At 36.1% G+C, this 17,152-nt stretch overlaps 1 protein-coding gene across 5 annotated transcripts in view; it reads left to right on the top strand.

Moving 5' to 3' along the window:
- LOC149771435 (uncharacterized) overlaps positions 1-4,207 on the top strand; it is a 46,050-nt gene extending 41,843 nt beyond the window's left edge. For all 5 annotated transcript variants that reach the window (XM_089948467.1, XM_089948469.1, XM_089948464.1 and 2 more), the window contains exon 2: positions 57-4,207. In XM_089948467.1, coding sequence (XP_089804593.1) covers positions 320-2,359 — 2,040 coding nt within the window. In that variant the 5' untranslated portion in view covers positions 57-319 and the 3' untranslated portion in view covers positions 2,360-4,207. The remainder of the gene's footprint in view (positions 1-56) is intronic.
- The last annotated feature ends 12,945 nt before the right edge of the window (positions 4,208-17,152 follow it).

The following is a 17,152-nucleotide window of genomic DNA, read 5'->3' on the forward strand; positions in this document are numbered from 1 at the left end:
TATATCTTTTGCCAGGTTGACATTGTCATGTGACCATCTGTGATTCTGTTTTGTAGGTAACGGGAAGTCGCGCGACGGGATGTCTGCTTTGTAAATAACTGGCTCTGCGCAGGCACAGGGGCAAACGAGGACAATGCTGGTTGAGCATTAATTGCTTTCTCGGCAAAGAGTAATTCAACGCACACATTAACGAGGAAAATTGCCCCATAAGCGGTAATGGAAACATACACTGGAGACTTGATTATTGACAAGTCAAATGCGATCGACAAAGGTATAAAATAGTGTGGCTGGAATAACCGCTGTTCAGTCGAACTGTGTGATGGGAAGGAATTCAGATAAAGGACTTTATATTTGCTGTGATAAAATAGGAAATATATGTGTATACATGTGTTTTCTTTTGACAATCTTTCCTGTATACTGCTTTTCGTTTTTACCAAATGATGATTTTACCAATTCTTCTTCAGGCAGCAGAATCTCCAGTTCCGATTGGTTCGTTCATGAAAGCAATAGAACACAAAGGACAACAAAACAATTTTTAGCGAACTTTACATCGACGATCAAAATATCTAATAACACAACTGCAGATTATGTATACACTAAGTCTCCAAATGATACAGAAGCAGACGAGAAAGGAAAATACCCGGATGGTCATAATTCGTCCCTAAATCTTGCTATTATTCCGTGCATTGCTATCATTATTATAGTGATAGCTCTGTGTATGGTGTGTCACAAGTGGTTCGTTCGCTATCTCAGAAAAGGAACAAAGGAGGTAAGCGGTAGTAGTTACGTCATCGTGGAAGCAGATGATGATGATTTCAATAAAGTGGAAATTACTTCAGATTCGGCTTCTTTCGCCTACTACGACACTGTGTCGTCATTCTGTTCTTATCTTCGTAAAAATGCTTACGACAGTATGACATCGAGCAGGTCCATCAAGTTTGATTCTCAACAACACGACACGGTTTGTTCAGAACCATCATTTCAACAGCCTATACACAGTATTGATAGAGACAGTCAAGGTGATATAAATAATACAGAAACCAGTGGAACTCAGAAAAGAAGAATAACATCTTATTTCGAGCTCGACGCTGATGTGTCTTCCAAAAGTTCAGACGATTTCAAGGATGGTAAACCCTTGCCATCAAGAGAGGCGTCCACTGAATCAGACTCATTGGACGATGAAAATGAAATTATGCCAAATGATTTTAAAACTCAACGAAGGATGCAAAGATTTAAAGTCTCTTTCGTGACAGAGGATGAGACTAGATCATTGTGTTCAAAGCAGTCGAAGGGGGCCACAGTTTTTAATCACAAACATAGCATACTAAAACCCGCAAGTACTGAGACCCATCATAACGCAGTTTCTCTAATAAATTCTCCTCAAGAGGACAACGAGACAGGAAACCATGAAGATTTGATTATGCAGTTGGTAGATAAGGGCAGAGTCGGTGTTTCCAAGTTCCAGACTTCCAATTCCAGGGCTAAACCTGAAATGGTGGACGTTTCTACACAGACTGTTCGCACCATAGCCTGGAACCGTAGGAGGTGCAAAAGTGAATCAGACAGCCCAAAAAATAAACCTCTTTCTATGACCCAGCCTGACGCTGTTGAGTTAGCGCTTGATCAAAATTCTAATGGAGTTGTAGACAAGTTTGATTTAAATAGTAGACTGAAATCAAGTGGTATTCGACGTATACCTTTATTGCAGAAGTCTCAAAGTATTTCTGGAGAGGCTAGTGCAGACTGTGTTCTTGAGTGTTACAGAATGTCAGATGCAGTCGTGAATTCGCCGGAGAACCAGTCTTTTTATGTGCCTGACGAGGTGGCAAATCACAGTAGCACGAATGGATGTAAGGGTGTTGATCTCAGGAATGTATCAGATTTTCCTTCCGCAAAAGAGGACTTTGTTTCAGACATCTGTATGCATTGCAAAGGGAGAGTTCTTGAAACAGCCTGCATAGATTGTGCACAGTGTTCAGACACAACAAAAACCCCAGATTTCTCTTACATAAACCCTATCGGATCTAAGGGTTTCCCTTTGTCAGTTTGCTCCCTTTGCAAAGATGGCTGTCAAACATGGCTGCACAATAATGGCAAAATCTGTTTTTGTGGCACGGTTTCAGACGGAATGGTCGAACCATTAGGCCAGCATACGTGTGTACATAGCACAAAGACAGATGAAAGTTTCGCACAGACTGACACAACAAGCCATACTTGTTCAAAGGAACAAAACAATTTCAGACTCCATGGCACTTGCCTCGAGAGGCAAGCTCTCTACCAAAACTGTGATGACCTTTCCTGTAATACGTCCATTTCTAGCGGATTTATAGAGAACTCGTCAGAGAGCATCAGTTCTTAGAGTTCTCTTCTATGCAAACTTGAAATTATTCTGAGTTAAATATGAATCTAGATTGAATTTACCATACAATTATTCTTTCTTTGAAACATAATCGAACCATGGAAGAGTCAAGTGGAGGAATGCGCTCAACACACACACACACACACACACACACACACACACACACACACTGATGTATCCACATATACATTTATAAACCATTTTTTCTTGATTAGCGATGGTAATAATTGCCAGATAATACTTATACATTTGCAAATAGTGGAATTCTTAAAATTTACCATATTAATGATGTGAAACTGCATTAGTCATTCTCCTTTTTGCGGATGTGTATCTTTTTAGTCACCCATAACTTCGGAACATTTTACGTTTACTGACAAATTATTGCCTACACACTTGTAGGTCCGATGATGTCCTTCCGGTCAATAGCATGAATGCTTTAATAATCCGACATAAACTCGTTTTCAGCATATCAATTATGATTTCTCTCTCTCTCTCTCTCATTAAGCCATTTAATTTAGAATGTATGTCGAGAGGGTTATGTCGAAACCTGAAGCAAGGCCCAACAATGACCTCTAATTTAACAGTAGATTATGCATGCCTCAGAAAATTCGATGCAAATATATCATAACCTTAGGTTTCATAATTAAGTACTTTGCATGCAGCAAAATAATTCTTCATCTATATTTGTAGATATCTAGACAGAAATTAATGGATATGGCGGATGTTGAAACTTAACAGGTTATCAAAACCGTGTTTGACGGACAGAGTGACAAACGCGAAAACATGTCCACATGCAAATACATTTTGATTCAAAGGTAGGTATGTTCTTAAACTAAGGTCAGTTTGGCTCACTGGGTTTAAGACAGATTGGCAAGTTAGATGCTGTAAAATTAAAATAGTATGCCAATATCATTCGTATAATCTCTCCTGTAGCATAAACTGACGTTCATGTATTGAATGGAGAATGTTATCTTAGAATGCACATGAAAAGCTATCATATTTCGTTTTTTATATCTTGTTGTGCTACGATTACATCCAATGTTCAGCTTTTGAAAAATGCGCTTGTGAAATTATATTATTAAGTATATTGCAAATTGTCCTTCATAACATATGTTCCTTTCTATCATTACACCATGTTTGTTGGTTGGTTTTGTAGGGTTTAACACCATTTTCAGCACATGATAGGCTATACATGGTATACAGTAAATTTGGTGGAGGAAAAACCAGGGAAGGGTCCGGTTAGAACCACCGACCCACAGGAAGCTACTGGCAAACATTTTTATATAACCTTGCTGGCCGAGCTGGGACTCGAACCCATTCGGACAGATGTGAGAAGTGTGAGTGATCTCTATTTCTGAACCCTTAGACCAATCGGCGACCCGGATCCCCAGTTACACCATGTGCAAGCCTTATGAATTAACATGAGCACAGGCTAAACTACATACTGTACTTGATTTTAATGTTAAATGTATACAGTTTACAATATTGTCATTACAAATAGGTCAAAACTATTTAATAAACTGTCACGATAACAATCAATTTATATTTTATTGATATGTAATCTTCACCAAAAAATGACAAAGTCGTAAACATTGAAAAGCTAGTTTGAAACAATCCATATAGCTTGTACATGAGATCACACTCACAGATGTCTTCACACCATTGTGTTCCTCTTTAAAACCAACTAATAACGATAATAATAACAACAATAACAACTACTACTTTTATTATTATTATTATTATTATTATTAATAGATTCGCGTCCGGTGTCGTACGATCAGAATTTTATTAAATCTGCAGCAGACCAAAATGAAATGAATTTGCATTTTCGTTCTGTTGCTCCAACAATTTTTGTTTTAAACTTTCTTTGTCCGCCAACGTAATGAAATTGTATTCAGTTCCAGATTGAAACTAATTTGTCAACGTTTGTACATTTTGTTTTCTTGAATGTACCCACATTTCGCATACGACACTATTGTTATTATTATTATTATTATTATTAACAAAGTTATGAAAATGTACCGAGTACATGTGATATTAAGGCAGATTATAGACTAGAGAGATGAACTGCATCAAAAGTGCACTTTGCCAAGAATATATATATATATATATATATATATATATATATATATATATATATATATATATATATATATATATATATATATATATATATATATATATATATATATATATATATATAAAGGCTCAATTAAGTGCCAGTAACGAACCATCGGTTCTATCCAAAAAGCGATTATGTTTCACCGCCAAGTAAAGTTTCAGCTGTAGAGACATTGTAATTAGTAGTGGAAGATGACATTAATTCGCACCAACAGTGCTATGTCAAAGAAGAATTTAATGACACAGGAAAGACAGTCGCTGAAAACCTTAAACGAGATGGACATATTATTATCCAGCTACTGACAAGGTTCTGCGTTCATGCCGTGAATATTGTGAATACATCACTAAGACAATCAGGTAACTACAGAATAGAGGTTTCAGAAGAACTTAGTCATGATCAACACATTAATACGCTGAAATTGCGTGTAACACAATACATTACATGCACAATGTAGGGCACATTGATTTCAAAAGCACGGACTTACTACCAGCTGACCATACATTTTACTTACTAAAATATAAAAAAGAAGACGGATCCTGAGCATGCCAAACATTATGGTAGACGACCATCCCCTGGAAAAAAATTATGAAAGCGTTGACTTTCACCTTTGGCTTTGAGTTGAAAGACAGAAACTGCCTTTATACGTCCAAGATACCACTGACTATCTTAACGAAACAAAGAAAAATCACCTTCGTGATAGCTCTCTTCTCGTCACTATGAAAAAATATTCCCTATACACCAACACTCCACACTAGGAAGTAATCCAAGTTTGCGAGAAAGTTTAGGATGGTTAACTTCCTCATTCCCCTCCCACTGACTTTTATAGTCAGATAAAAAATATGTTCGACAACCAACACTTATTAATAATTGATGGACCTACAATTTACACAATCATGCCACTTTCGTACACCAATATTTTCATGAAACGACTCGAACAAACGTTCCTCATTTGGGAGTCCAATATACCTCTTAGCTGGTGCAGATTCACTGAATACGTATAATCAAAAAGGATCGAAACCGATTACATTTTTTAATTTTTCTTTAACAATTCGTTAGTAACTTCCATCCTATGATGAAATCAACGTCTTTTCATGAACCAGGACAAACATCTACTTGGATACTGAACTTAGTCTCCTGGAAGGGAGCATATAAATTGACCTCATGTGCAAATCAACTGACTGCTTGTTTCGGCAGCCGACCGGTTGTCATACCAACAACGTAAATGAATAATCTTCCAAATAGTCTGTGCGTTCTATCCAAACGTACTTACTACTTTCCTACTGCCGTTGAAAAGAGACTCGAAGAACTCAAGGGGCGCATTAGAAGGAAACCATACAGACGAAAATACATTGATGAGGCTATGAGCAGAGCTTGCTTCCTCGATGGAAAGACTTTCTGAAATATAATACCAATAAAGACAATATGTGCATCACATTCGTGAGTACTCTTCACTCCTATACCACAAAAGCTTACAACCGATCATTGGGTAGCATATTTCAAGAAGTTCTTCTGATTGCGTATCTTAGACTCAAAATATCAAAGAACATCTGGTACGTGCCAAGGTAACTTAAGACAAGATTATAGATTTGGCCACATACAGTCGCAAATACATACAGTCGCAAATACATACAGCGCATAATCTGCAGACATGTGTTAGTAAGAAAAAAATGCCGAAGTTTGGGTGCAGGAGTTAGATATACCATCAATCAATAGTTAGGATGTCGAACCAAAGCTGTAATCTTGCTCCGCACTTGCAAAACCTGTGCCATTCAATACGTTGGCGAAAGCGTTAATTTTAGCATCCGATTAAACAAGCACAATAGCTACATTCACAACAAAATTAACGTAAAATTCGCAATATACTACAATTCAACCGGACTTTCAGTCCCTCGAGATGATTCCTATTGTATCTCACCCGGGTGAGCTTTAATAGATCGCCCACGTAAGGAACAATTTATGGATACTGGAGCTGAAAACTCATAAATAACATGACCAGATTGAAAAAAGACATAATTTTTCATATGCAGTCTTATCAAACTTTCAATCTGGCATCAGTTTGAAATCATTCGCCATTCTGGCGAGAATATTTACGCAAAGTATTATTATTATTATTATTATTATTATTATTATTATTATTATTTCTAGTATCAGACTAGAATATCTTTATGCCATAATCCTGTACTACTTGCTGGATGCATAACTTTACCATGGTATGATATATTTCCAAAGACGGACGTCGGTTTCGGCACGCATTGTTTCCCTTCTTTGTGCTCATCCTGGAAGTAGGTCAAAACAGTTTGGTTCTCGATGCAATTCAGACTTGATTACACAGATCGCCTCATCTTTGATTACTATACTAGGATATAAGTTTGCTGACAACAAGACAAAACTGACATTGCATGTTTACTAAATCATTGTATGTTTACTAAATTTTAGGCTGTTGTTTTTGTTTTTCAATGTCTTCTTTCTGTTTTTCCATCATTTAACCTTTGTTAGTACCTGATAAATTACCTTCGTCATTCAAAAATATTAATCTAGATTTTCATTCCACTTTTGCGTTTTGTATTTGTTGCTTTCTTTCTTCGAAGTGCTTGATTAGGTCCAGACGATGGAAAACATTGTCATTTTTGCGGACACCATATATATATATATATATATATATATATATATATATATATATATATATATATATATATATATATATATATATATATATATATATAACTCAATGTCTTAGTTACGTTATTCCTTGTGGCCACTGAAAGCGGTACGATCCAGTTGTTGCAGGTTGTTGAAAATAATTTGTCTTCCCATATTTATATATTACATCGAATTAGTCATTGCTTAAATTATCTGCTCAAGGGTTTTGCATATTCTTAATTTGAATTTTTCCGTGACGGTAATTGTCTACTTAAGTCATTGTAAGAAATATTTCAATCAGTTTATGATTAGACGTAACATTTTAAGAAGGAAAAAAAAAACATAATTTTGATAAAGCTGTCAATAATGTTTATAAATATCTTGCAGACTTGAACATGTTCAAGATATAAAAAAATACAGGAAACATTATTATCTCTCTCTCTCTCTCTCTCTCTCTCTCTCTCTCTCTCTGAGTTTTCGCGATGTAGAGAGCTTCCTTTTATGCAAATTTCAATAACTGGACGCAAAGCGAAATAATCTTTCTCTAATTTGCCATTCTAGTAGAAAGTGTATAGTGTAGAATCTTAATGTGCATTAGAAGTTGTATTCGGAATTCATGGATATATCACATTTAAAATTGCACATAATTAGATGCAATTCATAATTGTGAAATTCCGCTTAAGTGCTTGATATTATACATTCAGGTCAGGTATATGTAAAAGCACAGTCATACACAATGGTTTCAGTTTTCAATATCAGAAACTCAATAACCATTGTTATTATCAAATTTAAAAAAAAATATTACACAAAAATCGAACTATGACAGGTTGAATGTATCCATGGAATTTCCGTCCACAGAATTGTGGAATATTCCTTGCCTTTCCAGATGTGTCTTTAAAATAACAGTTTTATTATACCCTTTTTACTTCAGATATATTTGCGTTTCATTATCATAGTTTTATTTGTATTATACTTCATCACCACTTAATAGAACAATTTTATGATTATGTTATTGCTGCATATTGTCATACCAAACTTTGATTCTAAAGATAGTTCAATACACATTTTTACAAGGAATTTCTTTTGTACTTGTCCCTCGAATTGAATTTTGCGATAATTACAGAAACGTGTATGGTCACCATGTTTAATCCGCACAAAAAATTGATGCTAATATGTAAAATTGGTGGCAGTGACGTACCCGTCCGACAAAATGTCAAAATTTTACTTTTACCATATGATGTAATCGTTACGTGTTGTTCATACATATCATATGTAAATTGCTTTTGTCATTCGTCTACACGAAACAGTTTCCATTTATGAGGTTTTTCATTGGCTAATATATTACACTAAATATCTGTCAGTGGTTCCTTCCTTCATATGTTCGACAATACAGCTTGTATTGTCGTTTCTCCCATCAACGTGTGGATAACCTAGATTAATTTTAACCTAGTTACACCGACTTTCTTTTTTTCGATAAATAAATGGTTTCGCCCTTTTATAAAGAACTAAACCAACAATAATCTGAGTATTTTTGCAAAGCGTTTTCTGAATTTAAACTTTTTGTCTCACTGAAGGTTATATTACCTCATGTATGGATAGACTGTAATAAATATGGAGTACATTTTACATGATGATATGTAAAGCATTTTTCTAAGCTTTTGCTGATGCAAATACCTCTTACATGAACCTAATATTTATTCATATAAGTTTTTGTAATTCCCGTCGCAATTTTATATATGTGCTGCATAGAGGGTGTGCATACCAACTGTAGTGGTCGGCATTATTGGGGTTTAGCGGCCAGGTGTAATTTGGAACCAGTGTATGACTTTTTCATTGTTTTTATTTGTTTTTTTTTTATGTCTACGGGGCAAGGCATGGATTACAGTTGTATATATTGCAAGTGGTTGTGAAAGTATTTAGCTGCTGTCCGTCAGGATAAGATATATTTAAGTCAAGCAGGATCCAGATAAAGGCTTTTACGTTAACATGACGGATGCAATGTGTTGTCATGATTATGTAGAGATGACAAAAAAATATTATATACCTAATTTGTTATTTTGTGACGACAGGTCCATTTATATATATAAGACGTTTACCATCGAAATATCTCGTCATGTAATGCAACCATAATGGAAATATACTTTGACATTCAATATGATCTAGAATTAACCTCTCCGCCAAGTAAATATTAGCAGCCTTCAAAACCGCCTTATTTTTATACTGGCAAATTACACATGCAGACTTAAATTATAAATATATTATAAGGAACCAATTATGTGTGCATATGAATCTGTTTTTATTAAATTTGCATGTTTGTTTATTAAAAATAATACTGTTTGAAGAAATGATGTGTTTATTTGTTTTCTGATTTCGTTCATTTAATAGCTAATTTAGGACTTATTATTATATCCACCTTGTCTGTCACGTGCTCATACACACGTTTACACAAAATCACACGTTTACACTATTATCTGGCAGCTTATGTTGGAAAAACTGAGATAAAATAAACAACCAGTGGCGTCACTCGGGTTGGTGTCACCCCCATGGTCCTCCTTCCGTAACAGACCACACAGAATCCTTAGTAATGTCATTTTGGTGTCACCCCCTCTGATGGTGTCACCCGGTGCAGTCCGCACCCCCCGCATCCCCCTAGCGACGCTACTGCTGTGCCTGCTAGTCATGTATTTAACTATGATCGGTTATCCGCTTATGAAATCCGACTAGACCGAGCAGTGTGTGCTCTGTAAAATTTGCAATTTTTAATTTTGGTGTCACCCCTCTGAGATGGTGTCACCCGGTGCTGTCCGCACCCCCCGCACCCCCCTAGAGACACCACTGTAAACAACAACAAGAAAAAAGAACAAACTAAAATAAAATCACTTTTCAAGTCTAACATTGACTTGTAAATTACGCTTGGATTCGTATTTATATTATTCTCGCATATCCTACCAACTCATAATGAAATCATAAACCTGAGAGATACAATAATGTTTCCGCGTTTTATACGTTGAGAGCTGCCTTTTTAAATCCGTGTTATATATGCTGGGAGATGCATGAATTACTCCATGTTATATATACTGTGAGATGCATTAATTACTCCGTGTAATATATGCTGGGAGATGCATTAATTACTCCGTCTTATATGTGCTGGGAGCTGCATTGATCACTCCGTTTTATAAATGCTAGGAGATAATTAATTACTCCGTTTATATATGCTGGGAGATACATTAATTACTCAGTGTTATATATGCTGGGAGATGCATTAATTTCTCTGTTTTATATATACCGTGAGATGCATTAATTACTCCGTGTTATATATGCTTAGTATGATGGCAATAATGAGACGTCAGAAAGCGAATGAATAATCACAAGAGCCACATTAGTAATTACTACACACTAAACTCGCTAACCATTAGCAATTACTACACACTAAACTCGCTATCCATTAGCAATCAACTACACACTAAACTCGCTATCCATTAGCTATAAACTACACACTAAACTCGCTATCCATTAGCAATCAACTACACATTAAACTCGCTATCCATTAGCAATCAACGACACACTAAACTCGCTAACTATTAGCAATCAACTACACACTAAACTCGCTAACCATTAGCAGCCAACTCCAAAACAAAGTCGCTAACCACTAGCAATCAACTCCACACTAAACTCGCCTACCATTATCAGCCAACTCCACACTAAACTAATATATATATGTATGTGCGTGTGTGCGTGTGTGTGTGTGTGTGTGCTCTCGACGGCATACGTATCATGAAACTTATGTCGTAATACGTCATATTTAACACGAAAGATGACCAAAGAATTATATTATACTGTTACAAACAACTACACATTTCATAATTGTGGCCTAAATTTAATTAATTGTTACAGGTTCTCAATTGTGACCCTGTTTAATATTTGAGTCCCATGGACCACCTTTGTGCCAAACCATACTACTGATAATGTCACAAAATTGCACTTGTCCAACAAGCAATCGGAACATGTCCGAACCTTTCCGCCATGATAGCTAAAAGCACCACAAATATTACAAAAGCGGCATTTGCATAAACATATACATTGCTTACCAAATGACATTTGGTTACGCTCTACAGTTTTCAAAACATTTCACTTTCTGGCAGGTATGTCGTCTGTCTGAATTTAAATCTTTGCGACGAAAACTGTCATGTATTGGGGCGTTTTTCGTTTCATACGATCCATATTAAATTGTGTCAGTGTAGCTGGTGAATTTGTCGTACCTTTAAGTTAAACCTAGTATGCGCCCATTTAAACCCACCTTGTAAACATCCAAAAACGATTTCAAATTGTCTCAGATTTTGTATATTTGCGCTGCCCTTGTTTTGAATTTCATGACCGTAGACTAGCATAGAGATTGAAGTACTCTAACATGCCATTCTCTAGATGAAATCTGATGAAAATCGTAGTGGCAACACTTTTGAATTTGGTCACAAACATTTGATACACATTTTTGCTACCTACAACTGTGAGTCTACTCGTAGCGCATGGTTTTAGTCGAAAGATGCAGTAATCCAAATGATGCCTGCAGTATCTAACTCCATACTGAATGCTTAAATTAAACTGATTTAATCCAACATACGCTTTCCCGAATTCTTCGCTAAATAGCATATGAACCCGTAAGACAAATATTGTGACTAGCTATTCCTGTAAACATTTAACCTCGGACAAAATGGTAAATGGTGGCTCAATATGTAAACCCCATCATCCTAAAAGGGTTTATCAATGTGCACCATCTTTTTCAAGCTTGAATTTATTTATTATTCTCTAGCTTTAGTTTGTACTAATCATCAAATATAGTTGTCATTACATTTTTAGTACAGCATTATTTCTACTTGCACATTTCAGGGGGCCCCGAGTGGCCGAGTGCTCTCCGTTACGGATCACTGCCATCTCACCTCTGTCTGCGGGGGTTCGAGTCTCGGATTCGGCTAATGTGGGTATGTGAGAAAGCTTGCCAGTAGCTTCTCGTGGGTCGATGGTTCTTTCCGGGGTTTTCCGGGTTCTTCCTCCACCATTAATACTAGCCGCCATGTATAGCCTATCGTGTGCTGAAAAATGGCGTTAAACTCTACAACAACAAAAACTCATGTCAGCATTTGACTGAGGTCTCCGCCATTTTCTGTCGATTTTCCACTTTTTCACGCTGTATCACTCCAACAAAGTACTTTTGCTGTTTTTTTTTTTTTTTTTTTGGAAAGCCTCGAAGAGTTCTGATTTGTCAAATCAATTTAAACCAGCACGATCAAAAGTGTTTGCATTTGTCTTACGTCAGCCGCGATCAAAATTGCACGTGCTGCTTGAATGAATTCGTCTGTCCTTATGAAACCACTGTATGTAGGTATTAGATATAAAATGTATTCACTAGGTAAATAATTATGAAACAATGACTCTCACATACAGTTTTCTTCTGTGTAAACGTTTGTCGGAGAACTGACCTAGCCTATTGTTGTTGTTGTAGGGTTTACCGCCATGTTTCAGCACACGATAGGCTATACATGGCGGCCAGTATTAATGGTGGAGGAAGAACCCGGGAAAAACCACGGAAAGAAACACCGACTCACAAGAAGCTACTGGCAAGCTTTCTCACATACTCACATTGGTTGAGCCCGAGTCTCGAACCCATGCAGACAGAGGTGAGGTGGCAGTGATCCGTAACGGTGAGCGCTTTAGACCACTCCGCCACTCGGGGCCTCCGTTTGAATAAGGGAATCACACTGAACGCGTTAATTACTGGTATGCGAATATGTAAGCAGGGGAAAATAATACAATTTTTAAAGTCTTCCAACCAGAAAATGCTTAAAACACATGAGTGGACATAATTTAAACAGAACTTTTGCTATAAGACTTAGAGTTATTTAACAGAAATATCAATTAATATAGAATTTACGGGTCAGCAACTAAGGTTTAGATGACTTTATAATGACACTGAAAGATCATCATTAGAAAAATTTGACGTTTTGGTTCTTTAAAAGGTTAGTTAAACTTACCGACAAGTCTTTTAAAACAAGATGAGCTTATAAATGGTTATCCCGTTTAATCGACAATTCACCTGTCTGAAAAGTTTTTGATTCATTGCTGATTAGCTTTGGGCCATGATTTATGTTTTATAAAAAAGATAAAGAAGATGCTATTGTGCGTTGAAAATTTTACTTTAGTGGCACTGCATCACGACGAGAATGGGTGGGTCAAAATATACTGCACGCTAGAACTGTCAATATCATTTTTAATTATGTTTTTGTTGTTGTTGTTTGTTTTGTTTTGGCATTTTCAACTGTCGCCTGAGTGGTTGATTACAAATTCTTACTAAACTTAAATAGGGTCGACTCGCTATAAATCTTTTGTTCATTGCTATTTAGGCGTATTGTACCTCGCCTTGATTGATACAACAATACAATGCACAACATAGCCATATGGCAGTGCCATGAACAATGATAAACCGTACATGTACCTGGAGTATAAAGTAACATATAATACAAGCTCAGAGATATTTCCAGCGACAATGTGCTATGCATAAAGGATGGGAAAATGTACTTTTCAATGCAAAATGTCAATACGCACGTTGATAATTAAATCGGTGAGGCTTGGTCAACAGAACACCATAAGAATTCATAAAAAAATCGATATGTATTTGTGACATGCATTTTCCCCTCATGTTATGCATTACTTTAGTAATTTATCGATCATGTCTGTTCGGAGAGTAGACATATTAGAGAAATGAAGACAATAGTGTACTTGTCTTTTCTTTTCTCTCACTCATTCGTTTATTCATTTTTCTCCTTTGTCTTTTTTCATGAAAAAATGCGAGTTGGATTATTTAACATGGCTTAAAATATGATGGCCGTATATCTTCATTTTTATCTTCTCAAACCTTTTGTATTTTACGTAAAATATAAATCTACCGTAATTCTTACATTAAACATGAAGCACATTCTACAGTCCAGGTGGCAGCCATATGTGTGTGTGTGTGTGTGTGTGTGTGTGTGTGTGTGTGTGTGTGTGTGTGATTTGGATTTTTAACGTAGCTTTGAACAATTTTTTCAGTCATATCGCTACGATGTCTGCAGTGTGGCAGTTTATAGTGATGTCTAGCAGTGGGGCGTCATGCCGCAGACATGTAGCATGATGTCCCACCCAGTCACATTATCCTGACACCAGGCCGACCGGTCCTAACACTAACCTCTTAATGCTGAGCTCCAAGCGAGGCAGCTGTTAGCACCATTTTTGTAAGTCTTTGGTATGACTCGGCCGGGGACATCCACATGTAATTTTAAGGATCGAAGGAACATTAAACACAAAGTAAAGAAACACACCCCTAGCGGTTGACCGATTGCTCTCCTCCGCGGCGGATTCTCAAGGAGAACCAGGGATCATAAAAGGAACAAAGCGAGCGAGTAGTCACTGTGCTACCTAGTCCTTCCCCAAACTTCTAAGCTATTTGTTTTCGTACAAAGTTAGCATCATTTTAAGAGCAATTCAACAATATAACTCTGTTTATTAATACTGCCATTAGCACACAACTATATATATATATATATATATATATATATATATATATATATATATATATATATATATATATATGCTTCAGATTTTATATTTCTTTTATCTACGGAGGTATATATTAAAAAAAGAAAACAAGAAACGACGTTACGAAATTTCGGAAAACGTGTTTTATTCAGTGCTGATTACATGGTATTTTATCGTCGCAAAGTGATTTTAATGTATTTTGCTAAGTCTGTTGAAATAATGATCAAAGTCGGTGTATGATTTCGGTTATCACCTTCATCATTATTTTTTTCATCATTACCTTCCTCTTCGTCAACATCATCTTGATCTTCATTTTTGCTCAATAATTTTGTTCTAATTTATTTGGGTTTAAACTCTAAATATATTAGGCGCTTCTAACATTGTACAGTAGCATGTCTTGATATGATGTACTTAGTTTAGATGACGTAATTAAATTATAATTACGTCACATGACAATTTTACATGATCTGCATTTATGTCCCCTGCAAACAAGGACCATTATAAACTAAGTATCACATTAGCGGCAACGCAAGTGCATGTCATTACCATCGAAAGTAAAGCCGCGGGTTTTCTTTTATTAAATAAGCAAATGTAAATTAGTTTATAGTTATTCTAAAAGTAGCAATGAATCAGCAGTTAAACTCCAGACTTTGCACTGCAGCAAAACCAGTCACACATCAAACGTGCGACCAAATGAATCAGTACGAAGGTGAACACCATTTCCGTTTCGTGTCATATATTGAATGAAAACTGTAAACATTTCTTAAAAGTTTTCAATATCTTTAGACCCTTATGTTAAACGAACTGTCAACAGGAGAAAGCCTTGATAATTTTCTCTTAAACGAACGTCATTATAATTATTAAATAAACAATATCTGTAGGGATTAGCTAAAACGTGTTATTTTTATGTTTCAAATACCGTATGTAACCAAGTCTTCGTAGACTAGTTTTTGAACCAGTGCTACGTGGTGTAAAGATTTTCTCAAGGAAATAAATCTCCTATATACTCTGTTATAATTTGAGTCCAATTGAAAACAACATAGACACAAAGCTGCCATCTTAAATGCTGCTGTTGTGACCTACATGGCATATCTAGACTCAGTTGTTACAAAGAACGCCGATGGAATTGCTTTCCTTTCGTTTTTAATCAATACAATACTTGTTTTATGCTTAAAAGCTTATCATCTGGGTCAACTGGAGATCTGGTTATAATTAACGTGTTTTTTTTTTCTTTCTTCTTCTTCTTTTCCTTATCAAGTTCTGGCAGTTGTTATTTTAGTTTGGATAAGTGTATGATTTAAACAATGCATCGACAGTTTTATAATCAGTCTATTTAAAATGTTGACATTAAAATATATATCAATGTAATTATGATAACTTTTATTTAAAACTTCAACAATAAATTACAAGTATTACAAATAAACATAGTCGGTCAAAATAGGATGACAATTCTCCAACGTTATTTACTTTTTTACATCCATTGAGCAGCAAATTTTAAGAACTACTGATTTATCAAGCAGTTTACAAGGCCTTGCAGATAGTAGAACCAAGCAGTTTACAAGGCCTTGCATATAGTAGAACCAAGCAGTTTACAAGGCCTTGCAGATAGTAGAGCAAGATGAGCAAACCGAAAAGTGCAATAAACAAATAAATATAAAAACCAGACGAAAGTACAACTATTTTAGATGGGCGACCACTAACTCCTGCACGTGATTGATTAAGAGTCTACTATACATTTTTATATGAGGAATTTATTTTTTAATTCAGCAGTTAACTAAAAATGAAAGTCATCACAAATATTTGCGTTTTTATTTTCGTTGCATCTTCCCCACCATTTTTACCCACATCCTTTGGAAATATTCGTTGTCATCCGTTCCTCCTAGTTAAACATCATGCACAATTATCATCACTCCGTCTCAGTCGCTGAAAAGGAAGTCCAGAAGTTCAGGTTACTAGGAAGAGTCCAATAATATCTTTCATTGGTGATCCTTTATCCCTACCTCTCCTCCCAACCCACCTGGTGGGAGGATCTGAATCCTCGATCTGAAAATTTTGCTGTCATATACTCACCCTAATGATAAATAATACTAAATGAGACCACTCTTTTTTCACTCATTATAGCTGGATTTTATGTTACAATGAAAACAGTGGCCGAGTGGTCTAAAGCGCTGTCCGTTACGGATCACTACCATCTCACCGCTGTCTGAGTGGGTTCGAGTCTCGGATTCAGCAAACGTGGGTATGTGAGAAAGCTTGCCAGTAGCTTTTCGTGGGTCGGTGTTTCTTTCCGGGGTTTTCCCGGGTTCTTCCTCCACCATTAATACTGGCCGCCATGTATAGCCTATTGTGTTCTGAAACATGGCGTTAAACCCTACAACAACAACAACAACAACTACAATGAAAACAGCTACGGATGGACACACTGACTGATAAACAGGCTGACAGAACGGACACGGCCAATTCAA

Source organism: Sinohyriopsis cumingii, unplaced genomic scaffold, assembly GCF_028554795.1.
Source record: "Sinohyriopsis cumingii isolate HCF-2022 unplaced genomic scaffold, ASM2855479v2 utg001869l, whole genome shotgun sequence".
NCBI classification, from domain to species: domain Eukaryota; kingdom Metazoa; phylum Mollusca; class Bivalvia; order Unionida; family Unionidae; genus Sinohyriopsis; species Sinohyriopsis cumingii.